The sequence below is a fragment of the Cetorhinus maximus genome, chromosome 27 (assembly GCF_964194155.1).
Source record: "Cetorhinus maximus chromosome 27, sCetMax3.hap1.1, whole genome shotgun sequence".
Lineage (NCBI taxonomy): Eukaryota > Metazoa > Chordata > Chondrichthyes > Lamniformes > Cetorhinidae > Cetorhinus > Cetorhinus maximus.
The window spans coordinates 8304185-8331574 of record NC_135905.1 but is presented as its reverse complement, the minus strand read 5'-3'; the positions used below and the strand labels follow the sequence as shown (position 1 = coordinate 8331574).

At 41.7% G+C, this 27390-nt stretch overlaps 1 protein-coding gene across 1 annotated transcript in view; it reads left to right on the top strand.

Moving 5' to 3' along the window:
* LOC144668528 (glutamate dehydrogenase, mitochondrial) overlaps positions 1–27390 on the top strand; it is a 96169-nt gene that overhangs the window by 47422 nt on the left and 21357 nt on the right. Inside the window, exons 5-10 of the mRNA XM_078530650.1 lie at positions 1103–1197; positions 10958–11137; positions 12292–12429; positions 13470–13607; positions 20269–20349; positions 24271–24394. Coding sequence (XP_078386776.1) covers positions 1103–1197; positions 10958–11137; positions 12292–12429; positions 13470–13607; positions 20269–20349; positions 24271–24394 — 756 coding nt within the window. The remainder of the gene's footprint in view (positions 1–1102; positions 1198–10957; positions 11138–12291; positions 12430–13469; positions 13608–20268; positions 20350–24270; positions 24395–27390) is intronic.

Genomic DNA, 27390 nt, shown 5'->3' with positions numbered 1-27390 from the left:
CTATTAGCTTTTTAGTCATCTGCTGCTGGTTCCTTAAAACAAAATTAATTCCCAATCCTCTGGCATACCACTAGTTTTCACTGCTTTGTACACCTTAGTTATAGTTGAGATTATAAGTGCTGCCAGTGTAAGGAGTTACTTGTTTTTCAATAATTATGTCCATTCCTGCCTCTTTCTGGCCTAACATCAAGGAGGTAAGTACACGTGTTGGCACATCAACACTGCTGGCTGCCAAGACACATCCAGGCATTGACTCTCCTGCTTTGTTCCTTTATCTAATACAACATAGATTAGATAGAGGATTGAGTATGGAGCAGAACTAATTATATTCAGCTCTGTGGCATCTGAAGTTTACAGTGGCACCCCATCAACAGTGTCAAAATAAGTGAATGCAAAAAGTAATTGGAAGTCAGGTTTTATCATTGTATGGTTACAAGGGGTCTGCTTGATTAACTGGAGCTTGCATTTCCATTCTGTTTTTGGAAAAGATTTATTTAATTGTGCAACCTTTCAAATTTGTTCAACAGACTGTTGACTATTTTGAGATTTAGATAGCGCAGAGAGTTAGAACAATATCCTTATTTCTCGTGATGTATGTTGAATCCAGCCCAGACTGCCTGGATGAAGGTTTCACTTCGCTAGCTGCAAAGTTCCTCTGAGAAGCAAACATTGGCCATTTTCAACACTGTCAGATGAGCATGATTCAAGAACTGAAATTTATCTGATTATCGTGCCCTGAGAATGTTGCAATTTTCCATGTTTACTTGGCTTCTCTCCCACGTGTCTAAAGAGTATAGGTTTGTCTGTTCAGCGAGCTGGCCTAAGGCTGGAGTGGTTGTTGCATGAAGAGGGGAGATAAATTAATAATACTCAAAGTGGAAACTTTAATCACACATGGCTTCCTTCAGGCACAGGTAATGCCAGGAGCATGCGTCTGTCAACGAGGCTGGGAGTGGGCTGGGTGCTAGGGTGTGGAGTGAAGACATAGGACTGGAATAAATTTGTATGGTATCTGCTATGATTTATATTCTTAACATGTTCCAGTGTAATTATGTCAAAGAGCAAACATTTTTGAGATTAAAATTTTCCCTTTTCCTCCCAGGACCTGGTATTGACGTGCCAGCCCCTGACATGAGTACAGGTGAGAGAGAGATGTCATGGATTGCCGATACATATGCCACTACAATGGGACACCAGGTGAGTGCATGAATGAAATTGAATGGCAAGGGAAGAGGTTTAATGCATACATCACTTCTGAATCAATTCAGTTAGATTACATTTGAGAAAATCTTTATTTGTACAAGGCAAGGTTATTTAATGAAAGTGGAGATGGATTTTACAAAAGGCTAATTCTGACTTCCAGATACAGAAGTGAGATTCAAATCCAACCAGGAAATTGTAGCGCATAAGGTGAGCAATAGAGCAATAGGAGGAGAAAAATGGGGGAATGTATCAGTGGAACGTTAATAGTTTCAGGCTGTTAGATAAAAGTATCTCAATTGTAACAAACGTTTCACAAAACTTTTCATTTCCACAATACTTGATTAGATGAATTCAAGGTAATTGTAACAAAGGGCTTAAGATTGCTCTGATGAAACTGAAGCCAGTGTTGATTGGTCTGCAGCAAGCAGTGTACCACACCCTTTTTTGCCATGCAGATTGAACAGAACATTCCATTTCAAAGCCACTTCTACATTTGTACTTGTTGTACCTCGGTTTACACCTCTGAAGTGGGGTGCAAGCCTCCTTCCATTTGAGGAACTTTGCTATTGGCATTTGACTAATGTGCCTATTGTTGAGCCAGATTTGTTCACCATTTTACATGTTGATACTGTACTTCAGTTTTGCAGAACCTCTCCACTGTTTCTTTATTGCTGTAGCCAGCGCCTCCATAAATTTCCTCTCTTCAGTACCCTTTGATATAGGAGTCAGTTTTCAACTTCAGCGCATAGTAATCTGAAGATAGGAACACAAGGAGGAGCAAATCATCTGCTTGTCAATGAACCTTATGTGTATTAATGTGCATGTCGGCTACTGTGTTTGTGACAGTACACCCCAATCTACAGCCTTTCTGGCAGGAAAAAATCTCTTATTCAGCCTGTGAGCAAGCAGAGGCCAGTGAATTCTGCACCTTCTCAACCCACTGTCCTCATCTGTTGCAAATGCAATAGAGACTGCCATGTCAGCATAGGACTCTTGAGCCACACCAGGCAATGCTTGTTTAACAGAGTTGACCACCAAGGGACAAACCATCATCTCCTGAGAAGGAAGGCTACCAAAGGAATAAGGCCTGTGATCCTGAGTTTAAATGGGTTTAATTTTTTTAATTCAAACAAAATCCCTGGTTAGCCCACAGTCAAATATTGCATCCAATTTTCAATGCCTTGTTTTAGGAAAGATGTCAAGGCCAGGTCACAGAAGAGATTTTGAAGATTTACAAACTGGGCTCCCTCTAAAACTGAGGAAGTAAAGAGGCGATCTGAACAATCTCAAATTTGCTAAATTTTTGTTGAGATTAATAGATTTCTATGAATCAATAAATAAGTTCATATAAATTTTTGATTATTATCAAAGAACAAAGAGGGAGAAGGAGAGATTTTTTTAATGTGTGGGGAGAATTGTTAGGATGCCGAGTCCCCAGACAGAACAAGAAGTGGAAGCAAAATTCATATCAAATTTCAGTTTAAAATGTATTAAGTATTTGGAAATGGACAGGAACAGGACTTTGGTGATGGCTATTTCAGAGGGCTTACACAATGGGCTGAATGGCTGCCTTCAGTGTGATTGAGTAAATTACCTCTCTCAAATATCCAATCATATTTATACTTTAGTTGCGACTTCTACCTGAACCAGCCTTCTACTGTTGGGTGTGTTTTATTGTTTAATACATTTTGCTCTCTAGTAACCCCTTTCCTATCTCTTTGTTTTTTATTTTAAAATATATTTATATACATATATTTTTTCACACAGTAGCAGTCCCCCCCTCCCGGCTCCTTTATCCTGTAGGATTTGTCTAGATTATCTTTCTTTGACAAGTTCTTGCCCTGCATATATAATATAACTTTAGAAATTCACTGCTTTTCGTTAGCCAAGCTATTTTTCAGCAATGCACCCCACTATATTTCTTTTACTTTGTCATCTTGATGGTGTTTGCCTTCCTGAAATCATATTTCTGTCTTGTTACTCACTGGCTCTGATTGTAATGATATCAGCAGACAATCACTTATCTCCTGAAATTCTTTTTCCGCATTATGTTATCTTAATTGCAAGAAGTAGGTCTAGATGCCAGTTCTCCTTTCTGATGCTCATAAATCTTTGTGTCTGGAAACAACCTTGAATCATGATCATTCTAATTTGGATGTTGTCATCGCTTCCATTAGGGCATTCGCTTTTAGGTGGGTGGTAATTGCCCATTATTATATTATCTGCACAAGGCCTCTTTTTTTCAATACCTAAAGTGTTGCAAAACCCAGTTGTTAACTCTGCCTCAAAATACTGCTACTACTAGAAACCTGAAATAAAAAAAGTTGGCATTACTGAACAGGTCAGGCAGCATCTGAGGAGAGAAACAGAGGCCAAGATTTTCCAGTCCCGCCAGCGATGGGCATTGTCACGAGCTTGACTTTTGCCTGCTCTCCAAATTTTCGCTTCCTGTCTGTGACAATACCCGTCGCTGGCGTGACCAGAAAATCCCGCCCAGAGGTAAAGCTTCAGGTCAATGACCTTTAGTCAAAATTAAAGAAGGTTGGAGATGTGCCAGTATTTAAGCAAATACACAAACCAGTGAAGGGAGGGAAAACAAAAGGGAAGACCTAATGGTCGAAAGGAATGATTTAAGTGGCAAAAGGAAGGATGGTGCAAACCAAGCGAGTGGCAACTCTGTCCTTCCAAGCCAGATTTTGTTCTTGCCCTACTTAAGCATTTATTTCTGGCCATATTTCAACTTCCAAATTGATTCAAGTTTTTAGGATTTGTAAAGGAATTGATAGGGTAGGAAGAGAAACTTTCCACTAGTTCGGGAGCCTAGGACAAGGGACGTAACTTTAAAATCAGAGAAAAGTTGAGAAAAACCTCTGCACACAATGTGGAACTTTGCAGAAAGCAGATGTTGCTAGCTCAATCAAAATTTTAAATCTGGGACTGAGATTTTTGTAAGCCAAGAGTATTGGGGAGCCAAAGTGGATGGATAGAGTTACGATACAGATCATTGATTGGCAGAACAGGTTCAAGGAATGAATGGCCTCTGTCTGTTCATCAAAGCCTAAGAGGCTCTCCATACCAGCCATGTTTTGCCTCCCCATCCCCAAAGGAGGGCAGGCACTGGGCACTGGACACAAAGAAACATCTTGTTTGGTGTACAGAAAATCCAAGACCTCCAATGTGCTGCATGGTCAGCACTAAGACTGTCTACAAAATGTGTGGACATTGGCATCATTTTCCTGACAGTGTGGGCACACATCATACTCCATTTGAATTATAATTCAATCTTTCTCCTCTATATTGGGTCAATAGTACTTTATTTAATCCTCTACCATCGGTTCATCTATTTGTCCTTACCCTATTTAGGTCCAACCAATCCCTCCTGTATCAGTCTATTACTTTTAAAAAATAATAATATTGGTCTTGTTCCAACTAGCTTGTGTCTCATTTAAACCTGCAGTTCTACTCAAGCCCTCATTACTTCTGTGAAAGACCATCAGTAACTCCAAGTTCATAGCTCTTATTCTTCACTGATAACATCCTTAAATTCACTATTAAGTGCCTCTAATCCCTTCCCTTTTTTTAATATTCCAGTGTAATTGACTGTCACTGGCACTAATTTATCTATTTACTGTCTCCTCTGTATCTGCAGCCTGTGCCCGGCAATTTAATCACTGCTTTTTTGCTTTGCTACAGAAGAAACTACCTACAAATGTTGCCATTAAACCTACTACTGCTTTTGAGCACACTCCTGATTACTGCTGCTTCAGGGAAGTGCTTGTTACCCAAGTTGCCATTACTCATGTGACCTTTGACCATGAGTGTTGGTAGGCTATTTCTCCATGAGAGACTTCATTATCATGTCAAGTCCTGCATTCACGTGACAACTACACATTGTGCTTCCAGCCATAGTCAATGCATAATGATTAGGAACCCTGGCCCCCCTCTCAGTCCACCACACTGCCCAGATAATCTAACCCAAGACGTCCAAGATCGTACGTCGGGCTTCACCGGTATATTGCAATCACTCCCGTCATCAGTCAAGCTATTTCAAACTCATTTTGTAAAATCCAGTATTCCCTAAAAATATAAGTTACGATGGTAATTTTTTAAAAAATGAGTCTGCAAGCTCATTCTTGATGTTAGAGTGGTATCTTAGAGCTCTTGAAGCTAATTTAAGAAAACACGGACATTGTGAGCTTGTGATAGAGCATCAGATATTTGAGATGAGAGCTTAAGAATTAAACTTGATTTTCAGACCTTAAGTTCATTGCTATGGTTTCATTATTGAACATCTCTTCTACAATTTCAGCTGTGACTCAATTTTCAAATGTTCCCCTTAACCCCACACCATGAAAATTGTCACAAATATGAGAAATGTGAACTTTCGACTGTGTTGTATTACGCATTCTGCATTTTATTATAACATTTTTTTTGTTCCTCTAATAGCAACTAAATGCCTTCCTAATAGCGAGTAGAGTGGGGGGGGGAAGGAAGTAAGTTTATATTCTGCAGTGATATGTGAAGTAACAGGAATTCATTTTGCTCGAGTGGTGTGTGCCCTTTTATACATTTTCCCTCATCCTCCAGCCTAAAAATGTCTGTCTTGCAAATTGCTGGAGGTGCGAGCTGATAATGGCACAGCAAGGGCCACATGACACCTGGGACCTTGATGAATGGAGAGACTAACAGTCATTCTCCTTAACCAATGAGTGTTGAGGATTGAGAATGAGGGGGACCACAGAAGGAAATATGGTGACTTAGAGTCAAAACAGGTACAGCAAGAGATAGGAAAAGTAAGAAAATAAAAGTAAGCTTTAAATCTCAACAACAGTCTTCTATCTTCAAGAATTTGACTTCATTGTTTAATTTGTTCCCTTTCTGGGACGGAGAGGTTGAGTGACATGGTTGGAACATAAATCCCCTCATTTAAAGAGGTTGTTGTGCTATTGAATTCCAACCCTAACATTCTGCAGTTTGTTTAATTGGGAATTAATGTGCAAGTACAGCAATTTTGTGAAACTCAAGGTTGAGGATGAGTTGCCATCTTTGCAAAGCTAATGCCAGAGCAGGGTTGGCAAAACTTGGCATTACCATCGCTGAATTCCCCCACTATCAACATCCTGCGGCTTACCATTGACCAAAACTTAACTGGACTAGTTGTGTAAATACTGTGGCCAAAAGAGTAGGTCAAAGGTTGGGAATTCTATGATGCGTAACTTACCTCCTGACTTCCCAAAGCCTGTCCACCATCTGCAAGGCACAAGTCAGGAGTGTGGTGGAATACTCTCAGCTTACCTAGATGAGTGCAGCTCCAACAACACACAATACTCAACACCATCCAGGACAAAACAGCCCTCTAGATTGGCACCCTATCTACCTCCTTAAACATTCACTCCCTCCACCACCAGTGTACACTGGCAACAGTGTTATATCATATACAAGATTCACTGCAGCAGCTCACCAAGGCTCCTTTAACTGCACCTTCTAAATCCGCAACTTCAGCCACCTAGAAGGGCAAGGGCAGTAGATGTATGGGAATGCCACCACCTGCAAGTTCCCCTCCAAGCCACATACCATCCTGACTTGGAACTATATCGCCATTCCTTCACTATTGCTGGATCAAAATCCTGGGACTCCTTCTCTAACAGCACTGTGGGTCTACCTACACCACGTGGACTACAACAGTTCAAAAATATAAATAACTTGGATGAAGGGACTGAAGGTACGGTTGCTAAATTTGCTGAAGACACAAAGATAGGTGGGAAAGTAAGTTGAGGACGAAAGGAGGCTACAAAGTGACATGGGTTAAGTAAGTGGGCAAAGATCTGGAAAATGCAGTACAATGTGGGCAAGTGTGAAATTGTCCATTTTGGCAGGAAGAATGTAAAAGAAGCATATTTAAATGGTGAGAGGTTGCAGAGCTCTGAGATTCAGAGGGATCTGGGTGTCCTAGTGCATGAATCACAAAAGGCTAGTATGCAGGTACAGCAAGCAATTAGGAAAGCTAATAGAATGTGGAGTGGAGGTTACAATCTGATCAGCCATGATCTTATTGAATGGCAGAGTAGGCCGGAGGGGCCAACCCTGCTAATAAGTAGGTTTGTATGTAAGACAGCTCACCACCACCTTCTCGAGTAATTAGGGGTGGGCAACAACTACTGGACTTCTTAACGATGCTCACATCCCATGAAAGAATTTTTTAAAACTGTTCAACTGTAGGCAATCCATAATTCATGAGGTCTGTTTTCCTTGTCCACAAGTTGCTGCACAATTTACACAATACGGCAAGCTCCATTAAATTACACTTCAACAAAGAGTGATGGGAACTGCTTGACGAACCAGCTATTGGCTGAAACAAAAACAAAAATTGCTGGAAAAACTCAGCAGGCCTGACAGCATCTGTGGAGAGAAAGACAGTTAACATTTTAAGCATGTACAGTTTGTGATAGGAGCTGTATCTGTAATTGCATCAGATTACCAAGAGATGGCAGATCAGTGTGTGTTATGAATTCTAATTGTGTATGCAAGTGAAGTAGTATCACTTCTGGAAAATTTGTTGAGCCGCACCCTGAGACACTCGCATGCACTGCCCTGTTGTGATGCAATAGAGACATCCACTACAGTTCCTCCTACAATTTCCATCATATCAATTGTGGGCATTGGCCAAGTGGGGAACAGCTCTAAGGAAGCAATGGACCAACAGCTCTATTGTGTAGGGACCCTTCCACATTCTTTTGTCTCAAGTGCTAAAATGCAAGAAATGGAGAGTAGACTGAATCCCAACCCTGTCACTGCCCACAGCCATGAAGCAACAAGCTGGTTAGCTACTCAGCTGAAAGAAGGGTGAAGCATACATGTTGCTGGGCCCTATTATGAACATCACTGTTCTAAATGGCTGCAGTTAGTTGCTTGGTGATTATTTGTGAGTGTGTCATTAGCCAAATGCATTGTATACAGAAATATTGTTTGAATAGCTTTTTTCTATGGTTATACATGAATTTAACCCAGTTCGCTGGCCAATTACAGTAGATGAAATTACAAATTCAAACATATCACTTTACAACTGAATTATGTTCACCCGTTAACTACCCTCAGTCTAGATCTATGGGAGGCTTCCTGCTCTCAACCTTCACAGGGAGGCTTTTGGAGTCTCTCAGCACTGTGGAGTTAGCTGTGATATGATTGCACTGGATGGAGGCAGGGGGACTGGAAGGAGTGTCCTGTCAGCTGGGATATAGTGGTGAGACTTCAGGACAGCAAGGGTGTGGACTGTCAGCTTTGAGGTATTTTCCTCTATGCATAACTGAGAATTATTCCCTCCTGTCCCTTGCTGATCTAAAGCATTTCAACCACCATAATCTATTCCTTGCTCCAGTTCTCTTGTATCTGTTGTCTTCTAAAAGCCAGTTCAGTTTCTAGCATTAAGTATGCTTGTGCTGCATTTGCAGAGTGTATAAAAGTTCAAGGGGAAAGTTGCAGGAACATCTGGCTTGTGGCAGACTTATAATCAGAGTTGGTGGGCTAAAGCATGCCAGTGTGGATCAGGGGCAAAAATCCAATGCATTTCCAACAAGATTTGGGTGGTTCTTATAGGTGAGTTAAATAGCTTCTTGTATTAAGTACTTTTATAGATTGTTTTTGTATTTTGAAAATCTCTGTAATTGGCTGGCAGAGAAGCAGATATAATATGGAACCAACTTGTTTAATTTCTCTTTAGAAGTAGTAGATTTTGTTCAGTCTGACAGGTACCAAGTTCTTTCGATAATAACAGGGACATAATTTGAAAAGTAATTTGATTTGTGTTCTTCATTGCCTTGTTGGTAGATTTTGGTTATACTTCTGATCCAAGATTTGATTTGAAACAAATCTGAGCAAATTGGAGTGCAGACTTCCTGTTTGTCTGTCACAAAATCAATTCTGTGAAGTCTGTCTTTCTTTCTGATAGCCTCCCAGTTTATAAACTCTCAGCCGGGGGAGACAGTGGTGTAGTGGTAATGTCACTGGACTAATAATCCAGAGGCCAAGGCTAAGGTTCCGGGGACATGGGCTCTAATCCCGCCAAGGCAGCTGATGGAATTTAAATTCAATTAGTAATTTTAAAAAAGCCTGGAATATAAAGCTAGTCTGTGGTGACCATGACAACTATCATTGATTGTTGTTAAAATCCATCTGGTTCACTAATGTCCTTTGGGGAGGGAAATCTGCCATCCGATCATGGCTTTGCCTACATGTGACTCCACACCCACAGCAATGTGGTTGACTCTTATCTGCCTCTCTGAAATGACCTAACAAGGTACTCAGTTCAGTGGTAGTTAGGGATGGGTAACAAATGCTGACCTTGCAAGCGCAGCCCAGATCTCTCAAAAGATAAAGGGGAAAAAAAGTTCCCATCCCCTCCTGAAGACAGACTTGCTGCTTCGTTACAGTTACATTGATGGCTGGCACCCTTCAATACATCTGCCAGGTGGCCATTCTTCATGGGTCAACCTTATCTTGCTATTTGACTATGGGGCACCACAGCCGAGCCTGATGCTCCCCACTGTGTTCAGGCACCTGTGTTTGCAGCGGGAGGCACACGTTCATGATCAGTGGAGTAGAAACATTCACCTTTTTGTTCCCTCCACTTAGTGAAGACTAAGGGTGCTAAGGCCAATTGCAGTGCCCTAACCACTCTTCTGCTAACCACACAGAGCAAGGATCAAACCTGGCACATTCCTGCCCTGTACATTACAACTATTTTTAATTGACCGAGCTTTCAGCTGAGTTCTCTGCTTTGGTTATGACTCGTATGAGCAGTAAGCCACTGTAAATTTCCAATAACTGGAGACACGGTGAAACAGATTGGTGTCTGACGCTGGTGGGTGTTTCAGTCTTAGAAGTGAGCAACAGGTAAGAGGACTGGCCCCCTGTCTGCCGGCATTAGTGTACACCAAATGATTATTTTATTGTGTGTATTGTGATGGAGCTATTAATGTATATAATATTATTGGAAAATATTTTTCTCTTTTAAAATAGAGGTCTGTGGGTGTCTTAATTGGATTAAAGCCAGCTAGTCTGGGTGCTTTGATGTGTCCTAGTTTTGAGGGGTAAACAGAGAGGTAGTACATTTGCATTTGTTGAATTGAGCATTCAAGAAGCAGGGTGAAAACTGACCTATCTAACAGGTATCAAGCAATGTGTTTATATTACTAATAAAATTGGTATTATGAAAGGGGTTTTATTGTTAGAGAGGTTTAGTTCAGAGGTTGGTGATACAGTGAGAATTTACATTCAATGAGCAGTGCTAGGTATAACTTCAACAGTGTTGTGTATGTAGAGCAGAGGCAATGTGAGATCAACAGCAGCTGTAAGCCTCCAACTGTCTCCACAGGAACCAAAGTGAAAAGAACCTCATTTTGAATTCGTAAGATGAAAATGCCTTGCCTCGTGTTTGGTTAAGTCTATGGGTTGCTGTTGCCTTAATGGAGATTAATTTGGGAATTAGTTATAAGTTATGATAGTAATTTGAAGCCATGTGTATATATATTTTAACCTGTGTAAATTAATAAGACGTTTCATTTAGTTTAATGTAAAACCTCGAACTGGTGATCTGATTCCTGAATTTAGAGTTGCATCTCAAACATAACACTTTAAACAACTGTCATAACCTATTATTTTAAGTTTCCCTCTGGGATTTTTAAAAAACTCAGCTTTACCAACTGCATCGGTCATAACAGTATACATTTTACATGTATGTAAATTATTTTTGTTGTAGGATATAAATGCTCACGCCTGTGTGACTGGTAAGCCCATCAGCCAGGGTGGCATTCACGGCCGTATTTCTGCTACAGGACGTGGCGTCTTCCATGGGATAGAAAACTTCGTCAATGAAGCATCCTACATGAGTGTTTTGGGAATGACCCCCGGCTTTGGAGATAAAACCTTTGTTATTCAGGTTTGTAGTGGATACTGAACAATGAACTGACTTTACTTTGCCTTCTGCCCTGTTCCTTCCAGTGTTAGTGCCCTGAGCTATGGGTTTTGTCCTTTTACTCCACTTTATAGAGATAGAAAAAGAAAAGCTGAAAGCAGTGTAATTAATTTAACTCTGCTATATTTTGAGAGTTTACATTCAGTGTTCTAACTGGGTGCTGTCACCAATCATTCCCAAACCTGCATCCCTTTATGATCCGGATAAGCCTTCGCCTACCCAACATCTAGGTAAATGATGAGACCCGGATAGAATGCAAAGCCTTTGCCAATATGCACTGGCTTACTGGAACGTAGCGTACTTCCATGTGATTCTCCTCATGCTCAATAATCGATCAGTTTGTTCAAGTCTTTGGCGAAAAACCAACTGATGTGGAAAGGTCATCTTTTGAATCTGGCGATGAATTATTGCACTGAGTTCTAGATGCCTGCAGTTGGATAAAACAGTAGGCCTCTTCAAGTTGCATATGGCAAATTGAAATATTTTAGCAGTCTGAATGAAATCTAGGACTTGCTGTTTTCTCTGATGAAAAATTATTTTTAGAAATCCTTATGATGGCTATTTTGTTGCAGCATAGTTTTTGCCTTGGGTATTATTGGACCCTTGTATTCATTTGGAAACTGGTGTTGTCCTGGATAAAATCATTCCTGGATAAAACCATTATTGCATGTAGATTACAAATTAATTGGTTCAAATTCCAGCCTGTAATAAATTAGCCAGGGCAGCCCTTGGAATACTTCAGTTGACCTCAGTGCCTTGAGCATGTGAAAGGAAAAAAAGTCCCATCAGGTTTCCTGCTCCTGCTAACTAGTGACTTTATGCTGAAAAGTACATATGTGTGGATATCTGATGAGGCAAGAGTGGGCTCAACAGTGATGTGTTCCACAAGAAGAATATTTAGTAAAGTGAGGTACCAGAGTTGCTATCGGTATCCATAGGACATTCCCTAGCAAAAGGCATTCTTTTATGGGTAGTGATAAGAAAATGATGAAGGGAGGAACTTCAAGGAAAAATGCTTCTTGTGCACATCTATTTTCAGAGCTTTCAAAGACCTTTGCACAAAGCGCCAACACTGGTAATAATTTAACCAACTCTTGTATTTCTTTTATACCCCACAGGGATTTGGTAATGTAGGTATGCACTCAATGAGGTACCTACACCGCTATGGAGCCAAGTGTATCGGCGTTGGTGAATTGGATGGCTCAATTTGGAATGATGATGGAATTGACCCGAAGGAGCTAGAGGATTACAAACTGGTATGTGAATGTTAAATCTCAAGTGTATAGCGTGGAACTTTGCTCCATCATGGGTCAAGAAGGGTTAGTAATTTTCTACAGCTCTTTTTTCATGGGGAGACAGAGGGTGGTGTAGAGACAATGTCACTGGGCTAGTAACCCAAAAGCCCAGGCTAATGCTCCAAGAACATTGCTTCAGATCGCACAATGGCAGCTAATGGAATTTAAATTTAATTAATAAATCTGGAATTGAAAGCTAATCTCAGTAATGGTGACCATGAAACTATCATCTATTGTTATAAAAATCCATCTGGTTCACCAATGTCCTTTAGGGAAGGAAATCTGCCATCCTAACGTGGCCTTGCCTACATGTGACTCCAGACCCACAGCAATGTGGTTGGCTCTTAACTGCCATCTGAAATGGCCTAGCAAGCCACTCAGTTCAAGGGCAGTTAGTGATGGGCAGCAAATGCTGGCCTTGGCAGTGATGCCCATATCCCATGAAAGAATAAAGAAAAAAAATTCACTGCCAGTTGTCAGCAGCCTATTTGTTAATTGTAACTGGCTATTTTCAACTAAAGACAGCTCCATATTGGATTCAGCAGCTGATAGACGTTTTGTTTTTGAGTCTGCGCTGAACAAGAAATGAAACTGCTTCATTTTACTGAAAACAATTGCAGTTTTATGGGTACAGTGTATTAGATTAATAGAGGAGAGAACTTCTGGAGATTTAGTTGCTATGCAGTCTAACAGCCATGGTGCTGCTGCTGCTATCAACAACAGACAAGCTGATTCAGAACCGAATAGATTTTTCAGTCCATTTTTTCCACAGAATGGAAACATTGGAAGTGATTTTCTAATCTGAGGTTCAGATGACTTATGAGCTGAAGTTTTCAGTTTAAGACATCTGTGTACCCCCTTTTGAGTAGGTTTTATAATTATTAAAAAGTTAGCATTTTTAGCCTGCTACATCCTGCCAAAATTGCATACCAAACTCCTTATTCAAACTGCAGAGTTTAATGGTTTTGAGCTCTTATTATCCTATTGGTTTGTGTATACAGGCAAATGGAACTATTGTTGGATTCCCTAAAGCACGGCCATATGATGGCAACGTCCTGGAAGCAGAATGTGACATCCTCATCCCTGCAGCCGGTGAGAAGCAGCTGACCAAGAGCAATGCGTGGAAAGTCAAGGCAAAGGTGAGCAGGAATCTTGCGTCCCTATCTTCATGTTGGCAAGAAGAAAATGTGCCCTTTACCCACCGCAATTAAAACACCTTGTTTCTGTCCCCTACAATATAGGGTGCACCTTTTGTAATTGCCCCCTGCAACTGCACTGAGAGATGACAGAACCATTGTTCGTCGTCTCCCTTCAATGATAACTTATGACAAAGCATGATTGTGGTTAGTTTAATAATGCAGTCACTCTGTTAATGAGATTAAAAACCAGCTGCATTCAAAATCATATCCCTAACTTGAAACAAATGTCAGAAATGTTTGTTCAGATGTCTCTACGCATTAAGGGAGGACCTAAGCAACACAATTCAAACAAGAATATAATGAAAGGTTTGTTCACATGACTGGCAGATTTTAAGCTAACAGTATTTCCAAATCCAAGAATCCATGACCACTGCATTTGGGGCTATTTAATTGACTTGGACTGAACTAAAGGTCTGGATGTTCAAAGATTATGTCAGACCAGTTAGCTGCTGCAGTCTGTAAGAATGCGAAACAGGAATAACCATGTATATAAAAGCTAATTATAAAGCTGATTAACCCACAAGGGCTAGGGCTGAGGAAATGCAGAGACTTGGAACAAATATTTTGTATTTGTGTTCATGGTAAAAGACACGAAAAAGATCCCAATAATAGAAAATCGGGGAGCGATAAAGAGGGAGGAACTTGAAAAGACAATCATTATCACTAGAGAAAAAACGCTAAGCAAGCTTGAAGCCTCCTGTACCTGATGGTCTTTAAAAAAGTGGCTACAGGGATAGAGTTGTAATCTTCCAAAATTTCTAGTTCTGTAAAGGTCCCAGTTGATTGGAAAACCACAAATATAATGCCCCTATTCAGGGATAAAGGGAGACAGAAAGCAGGAAACTATGGCCAGTTAGCCTAATGTCAAAGAAGTAGAAGCAGGATATTGAGAACATCATAATACAATCAAGCAGAGTCAACATGGTCTTATGGAACGGAAATAGTGTTTGATTTATTAGAGTTCTTTGACTATGTAATGAGCAGGATGGATAAAGGGGAACCAGTAGATGTGATGAATTTGGATTTCCAAAAGGCCTTTGATAAGATGTCGCACAAAAGGTCACTACACGAGATAAGAGTTCATGGTTTTGGGCTGATACATTAGCATGGATAGAGAGGATTGGCTTACTAACAAAGAGTCAGGATAAGTGGGTCATTTTCAGGTTGGCAAACTAACTAGTGGAGTGCGACAGGGATCAGTGCTGGGCTTCAACTGTTTGCCACCTTTATTAATGACCTGGACGAATGAACTGAATGTATTGTAGATGAATTTGTTGAAGATATAGTTGGGAACGCAAGTTGAGAAGATCAGTGCAAAGAGATATAGGCAGATGGGGTATAATGTTGGAAAATGAGGTTATCCCCCTTTGGTAGGAAGAATAGAAAAGCAAAATATTATTTAAATGGAGAGAGACTACAGAATGCTGCAGTACTGAGGGATCTGGGTGTCCTCATACATGGAACACAATTTGGCTACGTAGATACAGCATGCAACTAGGAACCCAAATGGAATGCTGTCCCCTATTGCAAGAGGGATGGAGCATAAAAGTAGGGAAATCTTGCTACAGCTGTACAGGGCATAGGTGAGACTACAGCAAGAGTATCCTGTACAGTTTTGGTTTCCTTATTTAAGGAGGAAGATACTTGCATTGGAGGCAGTTCAGAGAAGGTTCACTATCTCAATATTAAAACAAAAAATGCTGGAAAAACTCAGTGTCTGAAAGCTTTTGTGGAGAGAGAAACAGAGTTAACATTTCGAGTCCACACAATTCTTCTTCAGAGCTAAAGAGAAGTAGTTGTGTGATGGAATTTATACTGTTTAAGGGGGATGGAGCAGGTAAAGCAGAATACAAGGTCAGCGATAGGTGGGGGCTGAGGAGAGACTGACAAAGATGTCATGATACAAGACAAAGGGAGTGTTTAATGGTAATGACTAAAAAAGATGCTGATAGTGGCACAAAGGTAAGAAAGCAGAATGTGTTAATAGCAGAACAAGAGTCAGCACTCTTGTGAAAGAACAGCATAGAACAAGTGACAGATGGCCCTTTTGCGGGGAAGAGTGGGTGGTGGTTGGGGGGGAAAACAAGATTTAAAAACGGATAAAATAATGAATGAATAAAAATGGAAATAAGTGAATAAAATAAATAAAAATAATTTTTTTAAAAAGGGATTAAGAAAGGGGCAAAGATAGAGGAGAGAGTTCATGGTCTGAAGTTGTTGAACTCAATGTTAAGACCGGAAGGCTGTAAAGTGCCTAGTTGGAAGATGAGGTGCTGTTCCTCCGGTTTGCGTTGAGCTTCACTGGAACATTGCAGCAGGCCAAGGACGGACATGTGGGCATGAGAGCAGGGTGGTGTGTTGAAATGGCAAGCGACAGGAGGGTCTGGGTCATGTTTGCGGACAGACCAAAGGTGTTCCACAAAGCGGTCACCCAGCCTGTGTTTGGTCTCCCCATTGTCGAGGAGACCACACTGGCTGCAGTGAATGCAGTAGACCAAATTGAAGGAGGTGCAAGTGCTTCACCTGAAAGGAGTGTTTGGGCCCTTGGACGGTGAGGAGGTAAAGGGGCAAGTATTGCACCTTTTGTGATTGCATGCGAAGGTGCTGTGGGAAGGGGAAGGGATGGGGTGTTGGGGGTGATGGAGGAGTGGACCTGGGTGACATGGAGGGAACGGTTCCTACAGAATGCTGATGGGTGGCGGTGGGGGGAAGATGTGTTTGGTGGTGGCATCATGCTGGAGTTGGTGGAAATGGTGGAGGATGATCTTTGAATGTGGAAGCTGGTGGGATGAAAAGTGAGGACAAGGGGGACCCTAACGTGGTTCTGGGAGGGAGGGGAAGGGGTGAAGGCAGAGGCGCTAGAGATGGGTTAGATACAGTTGCGGGCCATGTCAATCACAGTGGTGGGGGGAACCTTGGTTAAGGAAGAAGGATGGCATGTCAGGAGCACTGTTTTTAGCTCTGAAGAAGAGTTATGCAGACTTGAAATGTTAACTCTGTTTCTCTCCTCACAGATGCTGTCAGACCTGCTGAAGTGTTTTCTGTTTTTATTTCATATTTCCAGCAGCCACAGTATTTTGCTTTTATCTTTTTGCTTTCACTATCTTGATTCTTGGGATGAGGAGGTTGTCATTTGAGGAAAGTTGAGTAGGTTGTGCCTATTCTCATTGACGTTTAGAAGGATGAGACATCATCTTATTGAAATAAATAAGAGTCTGAGGGGGTGTGACAGATTAGATGCTGAGAGGCTGTTTCCTCTCATGGACTCTAGAGCATAATTTCTGAGCTCATCCCTAACTTTCAACCAGGAGCAGAAACATCATTGAACGAACAGGAGCCCCTGATTTGGAGAGGGAATATGTAAGCCAAAGAAACAAAGCTAATACCTACTGGTTGTGGGGCCTTCTGCGACGTTGTCAAAATAGCCTCCAGAGGGCCTCCAACCCTGCTGCTGTTCCTTGCAGGTCTAGAATTATAATGTTTAAAAATAATTGTTTTGTGGTTACAAGTTACTGGCAGCTCCTTCTCAGACTCTCCAGACTAAAGAGGCTGAATGCATTCTCTAAGGCTGGTTTCAATTGAGAGTTAACTTGCTGAGTGGAAATGAGCTGGCAGACGGACTGGCATAACTCCCACCTACAACGTAAATGTTTATTTGATGCTTCCTGTCTCAGGTGGGAGCTTTCCGACCATACTGTGGGACACCAAGAAATGTACACAAAGCACAAAGGGTAGAAATCTGGCATAGCGACAGTGGGTCTTGACCTCTTTTTCCCCTCTTCTGCATTTGAACAAAATCAGCACCCACTTATATAAAGCAGCGATGGAACTGAATGCAAGCTGTGCAGTACTTTTTCTGCCATCATGTGGTGTTAGCAAACCTTAACAGCCACAACAACAAAGTGCACTTATTTATTATGTAGCGCCATTAAAATAATAAAATGTCAAAGGCATTTCACAGGAACGTTGCCGAACAAAATTTGACACCAAGTCATATAAGAAAACAGATGACCAAAAGCTTGCTCAGAGGTACGTTTTAAGGAGCATCTTGAATGAAAAGGAAGGTAGAGGAGGTGGTGAGGTTTAGGGAGGGAATTCCAAAGCTTGGGGCCTGGGTAGCTGAAGGCATGGCTGCCAATAGAAGGCAATTTTAAAATCTGGACTGCTCAAGAGGCTAGGACTAGAAGAGCACATATATGTGGGTTGTACGGTTGGAAGAGGCTACAGAGATAGGGCGGGGCAAAAACATGGGCGGATTAGAACATAAGGATGAGAATTTTAACATTAAAATGATGCTGGGCTGGGAGCCAATGTTGGTCAGGAAGCACAGAGGGATGATGCTGCACCACAGATATCCAAGCATTTTGTCCTTGAATTGTGTAAGTTCACACTGGCTTCTCATGGGCCACATGTAAAGTTTAAATTTGTGGTGTCTTTAATTTGCATATGCCTTATTACAAATGAACTAAGCTAAAAACAGCTGTTCCAACCTACCATACCCACAAAATTCAGAAAGGAGAAACTCTGAATAAGGCAGCCATTATGTCTTATCATGCCTATGCTGGCTTATTGGCTCAATTAGACCCACTCCCCTGCTCTATCCCCATAGCTCTGTAATCTCTTCCCTTTTTCAAAATATATATGTTTTTTAAGTTAATGTTGAGCCTGCATTGACCACTCTCTCGGGCAGTGTATTCCAGATCATGACTTGCTGTCTAAAGAAGACTTCTCCTAGTTCTTTTGCCAATCAGTTAATCTGTGCCCTCTGGTTTCCGACCCTTCTGCTATACGAAACAGGATCAATAGGGAAAAACTATCAAAACCCCACGTGTCAAAGAATTGTGTAAAACTAGGGTTCAATTGCCTGGGCTTTGCACTTCAGAAATGAGTCATAGAGGTCTACAGCGCAGTAAAGGCCCTCACATCCCCTCTAAACCTCCTGCCCTTTACCTTAAATCTATGCCCCCTGGTTATTGATCCCTCTGCCAAGGGGAAAAGCTCCTTCCTGTCTACCCTACCTATGCCCCTCATAATTTTGTTCACCTCAATCATGCCCCCCGCTCAATCTCCTCTGCTCCAGGGAAAATAACCCCAGTCTATCCAATTTCTCCTCGTAACTAAAACTCTCCAGCCCAGGCAGCATCCTGGTAAATCTCCTCTGCACTCTCTCTAGTGCAATCACATCCTTATGATGTGTTGCTTTGTAATCATTCATAAATGTAAACACTAGCCAAGTGATAACGCTGCAAGTTCACAAATAAAGGTCCCGATAATCTTTTTGGTGGTAGTTGAGGGACAAAGGCAGGCCAGTAGAGCAGCAGAACCAAAAACAAAAATAACTGGAAAAACTCAGCAGGTCTGACAGCATCTGCAGAAAGGAGCACAGTTAACGTTTCGAGTCCGTATGACTTTTCATCAGAAGATTTCTATAGTATGTACAGTCTGGACATAATGTATCCATTTGGTTGTTGCTGCCACTCACTTCCAAATCAGAAGTTTGGGTTCAAGTTTCCAATTATGATCTTGATGCTTCAGGCCATTAGGGAGGTTGGGTGGGGGGTGGTTTTGTGTCCCCCCCCTCTCGATGAAACCTTAAACTGAGACCCCCATCTCTTGTCTCTGTATGTAAAGGATCCCACTGTATTATTTGAAGAACTGCAAGTTCTCATGTTGCACTAGCTAACATTCCTCCCTTGACTAACACCACACACAAAAAAAATTATCTGGTCGCTCATTGCTATTCCTGAATTGTGTGTGCAGATCCATTAATGAGCATGTAGGTGGCTTGAATTTCAAATTTAATCTATTGGTTTATAAAGTGTTTGTGTATTCACACTTCCTGAGTACACGAGGTGTCCAGAAATGGAATATCTTTCCGGGCATCAGCCTTGGCTCATAGGTGACACACTCCCTTTTGAGTTCGGTCTGGGGTTCAAGCCCCATTCTGCAGACTTGGTCCCAGTGAAGTACTGAGGGAACACTGCACTGCTAGGGTCTTTTGGCTGCAATGTTATGCTGAGGCTACGTCCACTTCCTTTCAGGTATTGTTTTTATGTCATGTGCCGTTGCCCCCCTGCCCCCAAAAAAAAGCTGGAGCGTACAAGTGTCTTCTCCGGCAGCACCTAATTTAAAACATATATATTTTCTCTTGAGCTTTCCTTTCCTTGTGTCTCCTATTAGGAAGGTCTTGATTGCTAAAAATGCTTAACATGGGTGGTGGTACTTTGTGTTTGAATCAGGATAATGAGTGCTAGCAGACAGAGTTAGCTCTTGGGACCATCACAGCTGAGTAGGCAGATCTTGATTCAGTGCTTTCCTTGCATTCGCACATGTAGAGGTCACTGGAATAAAGGAAGATTTTGTATTTGTTTTAACACATTATTACATCCTCAGGATGCGTGGCCACTAATACTGTGGTGGAGAAATTGGGAGATATGCAAGAGGCTAGTATTAGATGAGCACAGAGATCTCTCAGGGTCGTAGTTATAGAGGAATTTAGAGATGGTGGGTGGGGGGCAAAGCCATGATGGGATTTAAAGACAAGAAAATATACTTGTGCACTATACACTGACATTGATGCCAACCTTCTCACTTTTCACAGATCATTGCTGAAGGTGCCAATGGGCCAACAACTCCAGAAGCCGACAAGATCTTCATGGAGAGGAACATCATGGTTATTCCAGTGAGTTATTGTTTAACTTGCTGTTTCACATCTAAATGGGTATTGCCCTTCTCTCCTAATGGCTGCTGCTTTCTATTAATCTCTTTATAACTGACCCTCCAGATGCAATGAGCTCTTTATAACTGGCCCTCCAGATGCAATGAGCTATGTCAATCGTAGCACTTCCTGATTAAGATCACTTTCATCCACATTGTGTTTCAGCCCTGACTTGAGATCTTTCCTGAGAGGCCTCCTGCTTATTTGAGGATTGATCACTTTTGTTTAAAAGATAAACTACATGCATGAAATGGATCATGGCTCATAAACCTCTTAAATACCTAGTGTGGTTACGGTGAGTTCTTATGGCGTCCCTACTTCTGGGCTAGAAGCTCTGTGTTTAAATCCCATTTCAGGTCATGATAGCCACGGAAGGTGCATTCATAATGTGGCTAAACAAGTTAATTATCAACTCTGAACAAGAGTCATACAGACTCGAAGGGTTGACTCTGTTTCTCTCTCCACAGATGCTGCCAGACCCGAGTTTTCCAGCATTTTCTGTTTTTATTTCAGATTAGAGCATATGCAGTATTTTGCTTTTAGTTTAGGTTAATTATCAATCTATAAATCCTTCCAGTATGCCTGATGGCAGGTGATAAAGAGCAGGATAGTTTCCTGGTCAGCCATACTGCAGAAGGTAAAAGCAAACCACTGCAATACTTTGCCAAGCATAATCATGGACCAATCCAATGGAAGTCCATGGTCACAACACCCTCTCAGAACATGGTACCTGAAGGAGGAGTGTTGTTAAAGGTGTAGGCTATTCGACCCTTTGAGACTGTTCTGCCATTCTATTGGATCATGGCTGATCTGCATCTGAACACCTTTTATCTGCCTTGGTTCTATAATCCTTAATGCTGTCGATCTGTTTTGAATGTTTCAGTTGATTCTGCAGCCTCGACAGCTTTTTGAGGGAGTTTTCCACTGCCTTTTGTGTGAGGAAGTGCTTCCTGACATCATGCCTGAATGGCCTTGCTCTAATTTTAAATTTATGCCTCTTTTAGTTCTGGGCTGCCCCAGCAGGAGAAATATTTTCTCTCTTTCTACCCTATCAAATCCTTCAATCACTTTAAATACTCAAATTAGATCAGCCTGTATTCTTCTATATGCAAGGGATAGGAAATCTAGCCCATGTGGCCTATCCTCAATTTTAACCCATTTAGTCTCTTGGGTTTTGAAATACAGCTATAAAGTGTGCAGTGTAGTGTACAGTTCCACAAGCCCTTGTCTCAACTACCTGCTATGTCTTTATTTTTAAAAGCTTGTCAGAGTCATTCAATAAAAAATGCAGTCATACCTAACCTGGAGCTTGCTATCCTATTGCTTTCACCTTATCTCAGCTGTGCACTTGGTACATAAATTGCTCTTGGTAGATATGTGTCACACGGTATCATTGTTCTCACTGGAGTATGCCTTTTGAAGTTATTACTGAAGCAATTCTACCAGAAAGAACTGATCACCAATTGCTTTTACCATTCTTGTGTAATCTGCAATCAAGTTCTGTGACCTTAATCTGAATTTGTCATTCTTATGCTTAAAATGTGAATAAATACAGCCCTGTATGTAAAGTAAGAAGCAGCTTTACTTGAATGCTTGCTAAGTCAATGGAGTGAATAGTTACATTTCTACGCTGTCCTTAAGATAGGAAAATCTGCCTGTTATCCATAAATATTTTTGCTCATGTAAAGCTCAGCCTGTTGCAGGGTGTTAGCATATAAAATCATGCAGGCTTAAAGCACAGAAAGAGGCCTTTATACCCATGTCTCAGTTCTTGCTAGGTTCCATTTCCTTGCTTCTACTTTTTATCTATGCTTCCGTTACTAAATCCACTAATCTTTCTGACTACTTCCTTTGGCGAAACAATTTGAGCTCCACCATTCCTCTGTGTTAAGAAAATTTCTTCTGATCTCTCAATGACCAGAATGATACCAGAGTGAAAACAGTTAAATTGTGAGGACAGATTGCAGACCTTAAAAATAGAAGGGGTTATCTATTTGTGTTTAAGGTGACTAAAGGAATTGAATAGAGTATGTAGCGCAAAACTATTACCTCTGCAAAGGGACCATAGCCGTAAAATTTGAATTAGTTAATTCAGGGTGACATTGAAAAGTACTTCACACACAAGGTAGTGCAATTGTTGAACAGCCCCCACCAGCCTCCCAAAACAAAATGTGGAATTCTCTTCCTCAGAAGGTAGTGGAAGCTGGGTCATTGCATTTATTAAAGGCTGATTTAGATAGATTTTTGATCAGCAAGGAAGTCTAGGGTTATGGAGGTGGTGGGGGTAGAAAGCAAAGTGGAGGCTATAATCCGATCAGCCAATGGCAGAGCAGGCTCGAAGGCCCAAATGGCCTACTCCTCCTAAGCCCTATGTTCCTTAAAAAAAAAAGCTGTTGAGATTAGCTCAATTGAAGTTTCTAAGACTGAGATTAATAGTCATTTGGTTGTACAGAACTCGAGTATCGCTGAAAAAAAGACTTTTTGTCAAAGCATTTTGTCTTGCGTTCATCAGGACAATTGGCAAGAAAATACCAATGTCAGGGGAAACAACGCGTTTATATTTGAGAAGAGATGCTGGATTGGTTGGCATGTAGAGTTTGGTAAAGGTGTTGCCATGCAGAATGCCTCCACCAATCAGAGTCCACTTCCTAACCAATCAGCACTCTTCTGATAGTGTAAAGATGTTGTTTCCCCTGACATTGGTATTTTCTTGCTAAGTGTCCTGATGAATGCAAGACAAAAATGTCTCTTTTTTTTAATACTGAGAATATATTTTGGTAAGTATTAAGGGTTTATGGAACCAAGACTGGTACATGACGTTAAGATACTAGTCAACTCTGATCTTATTGAATGGTGGAACAGGCTTAAGGGACTTCTAGTCCTGTGCTCTTATGTCCATCTTTCCTCAAACTCTTAATGGACCTGTTTTTTTTTGATAATTACTTGCCACTGACCCTCCAGACAGAGAAAATAATTCTGGGGAATGTGTATTTTTATATTTGGAAGTTCATTTTTTAAATGTACATCATGGTAACTATAATTGCTAGTGCCTGCCTCTCCATAGTGTATGGTGAGATTCTTATGTGTTTCAGTGTGTACCTGGACTTGATTGAAGCATCTAAGACCCTGAGGAGTCCTAACAGGGTGGATGTGGAGAGGATGTTTCCTCTTGTGGAAGAATCTGGAACTAGGTGTCACTGTTCAAAAATAAGGGTCGCCCACTTAAAACACAGATGAGGCAAAATGTTTTCACTGAGGGTCGTGAGCCTTTGGGACTCTCTTCCTTAAAAAGGTGGTGGAAGCAGAGACTTTGAATAGTTTCAAGGCAGAGCTAGATAGATTCTTGGTAAGCAAGGGGGTGATAGGTTATTGGCCATAGGTGGGATGCAGATTTTGGGTTACTATCAGATTAGCCATGACCTTATTAAATGGTGGAGTAGGCTCGAGGGGCTGAATGGCCTACTTCTGTACCTTGTTCATATGTCCACTAAGGCTCCAAATCACATTACTTCACTGCAGAGACCATCATCAATTATCTAAGCCCATTTAGGTGATTTACCCACTGCAGCCTCTATTCCTCTCATGTACCCCTGTACATCTACACCAGCTGTTCTTGAGAGTGTCAGAGGTCTCTACTGTTGCTACTGTGCCTTAAACGTGAAAGCGAAGCTTGCTTTTTGGGGTGGTGGGGGGGGGGGGGGGGGGGGGAGAATGCAGCAACCAGTCTCCTGCCCTGTCCCTACATTGCTGCAGCTAAGGAGGGATCCTGAAGAAAAGAGTGTATGAAATCATGCTTCATTTAGCAAGAACGCAGGTTGGTGCTACAGTGGACTACATGGGACAATGCAGTCCTGATCTGTGTAACTGCTTTCCCCTCCTTTGCAGGACCTGTACTTGAATGCTGGTGGTGTCACCGTTTCCTACTTTGAGTGGCTGAAAAATCTGAACCACGTTAGCTATGGCCGTCTGACCTTCAAATATGAGCGAGACTCCAACTACCATCTTCTAAGTAAGTGACGTGGAGGCTTTCATGAAGAGGTATCTGAGTACAATATTGAAGGCCAACACTCTGTGGGGAACATCATAGAGTGATTTTGTGGTTCTTTGATCTGGATTTATGATTCAACAATGCAATGAGATAAATGATAGTGTGTTCCAAAGCCTTTATTCAGGCAACAGTAGAGCCATTACATTTGGCATCTGTCCATGAGCTAGGAAATGGGGGAAATCTGTCAGCAGTTCCACTCTTAATTGCTGTCTGCTGATTCTTGCTGGAATGTTAACGGACATTTGGTCAGGGTGAGGCACATTTTTGATCTTCACAGAGGAATATTCACTGTCCAGGCTCCAAATGGTCATTTGGATAAGATGCTGGAGGGCTGAAACTCATGTGGAGTTCTACCCCAGTATAGATTAGGGGCTGACAAGAGAAAATTATGGGAGACAGAATCTCTCACCTTTTGGGAGCTATTTTTAAGACCTTCCTAAACAGAGGGGGCAATTCTTTCTGTTAAATAATATTTTAGAGGGCGTCATTAATTTTGGGCCCTGACACCTGTGACCTTGGCTTTAACCCAGCGCAGATGGTGGGTGAAACTTATCAAAGGTTCCAGTTGAGCAGTCACAGACACACAAGATTCCTCAAGGTAATAATTCTGCATTATTACTCTGGCTTAATGACTGTTTTAAGGAATCATGTGGCTGGCCTCATTTCTTCTTTAGATTTAATCTGTTTGCTACAGTTCTTGAGGGTTTTGCTGTTAATGTCAGGGATTGTGCTTCCTATCCTCTGAAATACGGCGACTAATTAGTTAGTATGCACAGTGCTTTTGACTGTTATACATATTTAAGGGGTAGGCCTTGAGTTGGTCTGGTGCATTTGGTGGTGTACAATTCTATAAGAATGGCACTAAGTGGAGAAGGGAGCTATCCGAGCTTGGCACCCAAGGACTGCGCACATGCACACAATTTATAGCCTAACAACAAGAAATGTCCTGTAACTTAATTAAAAGTAATGTTGCGTTAAGTGCACAAACTTTTAAATGGTGACACACTGCACCCTTTATGTTGTAAGATGAGCTGCTGTAATTCCCTTGCCAGATCTCGTGATGACAGAGTTAAGCACATAACAGGTAATTTGGCAGGGTGGGAGAGGAATCATGAAGTGTCTGTCTGCTGCATAAATAATAATGAAATTATCAGGCCTGACTTGGCTTAGAGCTGTTGAGATGAACACCAGGCATTGAAAACTGTAGAATAAAAACAGAGAATGCTGGGAAAGCCCAACAGGCCAGGCGGCATCTGTGAAGAGAGAAAGAGTTGACGTTTCAGGTTAATGACCTTTCATAACTGGAAAAAGCTAGTGATGTGTTAAGTTTTGAGCAAGCAGAGGCAGGGAAAACAGGGTGGAGGGGGAAGAACAAAAGGGAATGTGTGTGGAATTGAAGGCTGGAGAATTAAAATAACAGGTGACTGGAAGCTCAGTCACATAGACTGAAGGAAGATGTTCCACAAAGCAGTCACTCAGTCTGCATTTGGTGTCCCAATATAGAGGAAACTGCATCATGAACAGTGAGTGCAATAAATTACAATGCAGTACGAGTAAATTGGCTGTTTCACCTCGAAGGAGTGTTTGGATCCCTGGTTGGTGGTGAGAGGAGGTAAAAGAGGAGGAGTTTGTACCTTCTGAATGTATGTATGGAAAGGGATGGGGTTGTTGCAAATGATTGAGGAGTGGAGCAGGGTGTTTCAAAAGGAACAACCCCTTTCGAATGCTGGGAGGGGGAGATATATTTGGTGGCATCATATTGGAGGTGGCAGAATTGGTGGATGAATCATTGAATGTAGAAGCTGGTGAGGTTGAAGGTGAGAACCAGGGGAACCCTATCGTGGTTTGAGGAGATAGGGGAAGGGGCAAAAAGCAGAAGTGCGGGAAATGGAACAGATGCGGTCAAGATCCCTGTCATCTACAGTGACGAGGAATCTTCATCTGAGAAATCACAGAATCTCACAGTGCAGAAGAGGCCCTTCGTCCCCTTGTGACTGACCCTTCAACTAAGGGGATAAGGGGAACAGCTGCTCCCCACCCACCCTGTCCATGCCCCTCATAATGTTGTACACCTCGATCAGGTCGCCCCTCAGTTTTCTCTGCTCCAACGAAGACAACCCAAGTCTACCCAACCTCTCTCCAGAACTTAAATGTTTCATCCCAGGGAACATCCTGGTGAATCTCCTCTGCACCCCCTCCAGTGCAATCACATCCTTCCTATAATGTGGCGACCAGAACTGCACACAATACTCCAGCTGTGGCCTCATCAAGGTTCTATACAACTCCAACATGATCTCCCTACTTTTGTAATCAATGCCCCGATTGATAAAGGCAAGTGTCCCATATGCCTTTTTCACCACCCCACTAACATGCCCCTCTGCTTTCAGAGATCTATGGACACACACGCCAACATCCCTTTGTTCCTCAGAACTCCCTAGTGTCAGGCTGTTCATTGAATACTTCCTCATCAAATTACTCCTTCCAAAATGTATCACCTCACACTTTTCAGTGTTAAGTTCCATCTGCCACATCTGCCCATTTGACCATCTCGTCTATATCTTCCTGTAGCCCAAGACACTCAACCTCACTGTTAACCACCCGGCCAATCTTTGTGTCATCCGCAAACTTACTAATCCAACCCCTCACATAGTCATCTATGTCGTTTATATAAATGATGAATGATAGGGGACCAAGCACAGATCCCTGTGGTACGCCACTGGACACTGGCTTCCAGTCACTAAAGCATCCTTCTGTCATCACCCCCCGTCTCCTACAACTAAGCCAATTTTGAATCCACCTTATCAAATTACCCTGTATCCCATGTGCATTTGCCTTCTTTATAAGTCTCCCATGTGGGATCTTGTCAAAGGCTTTGCTGAAATCCATATAAACTACATTAACTGCACTACCCTCATCTATACACCTGGTCACCACCTCAAAAAAATACAATCAAATTT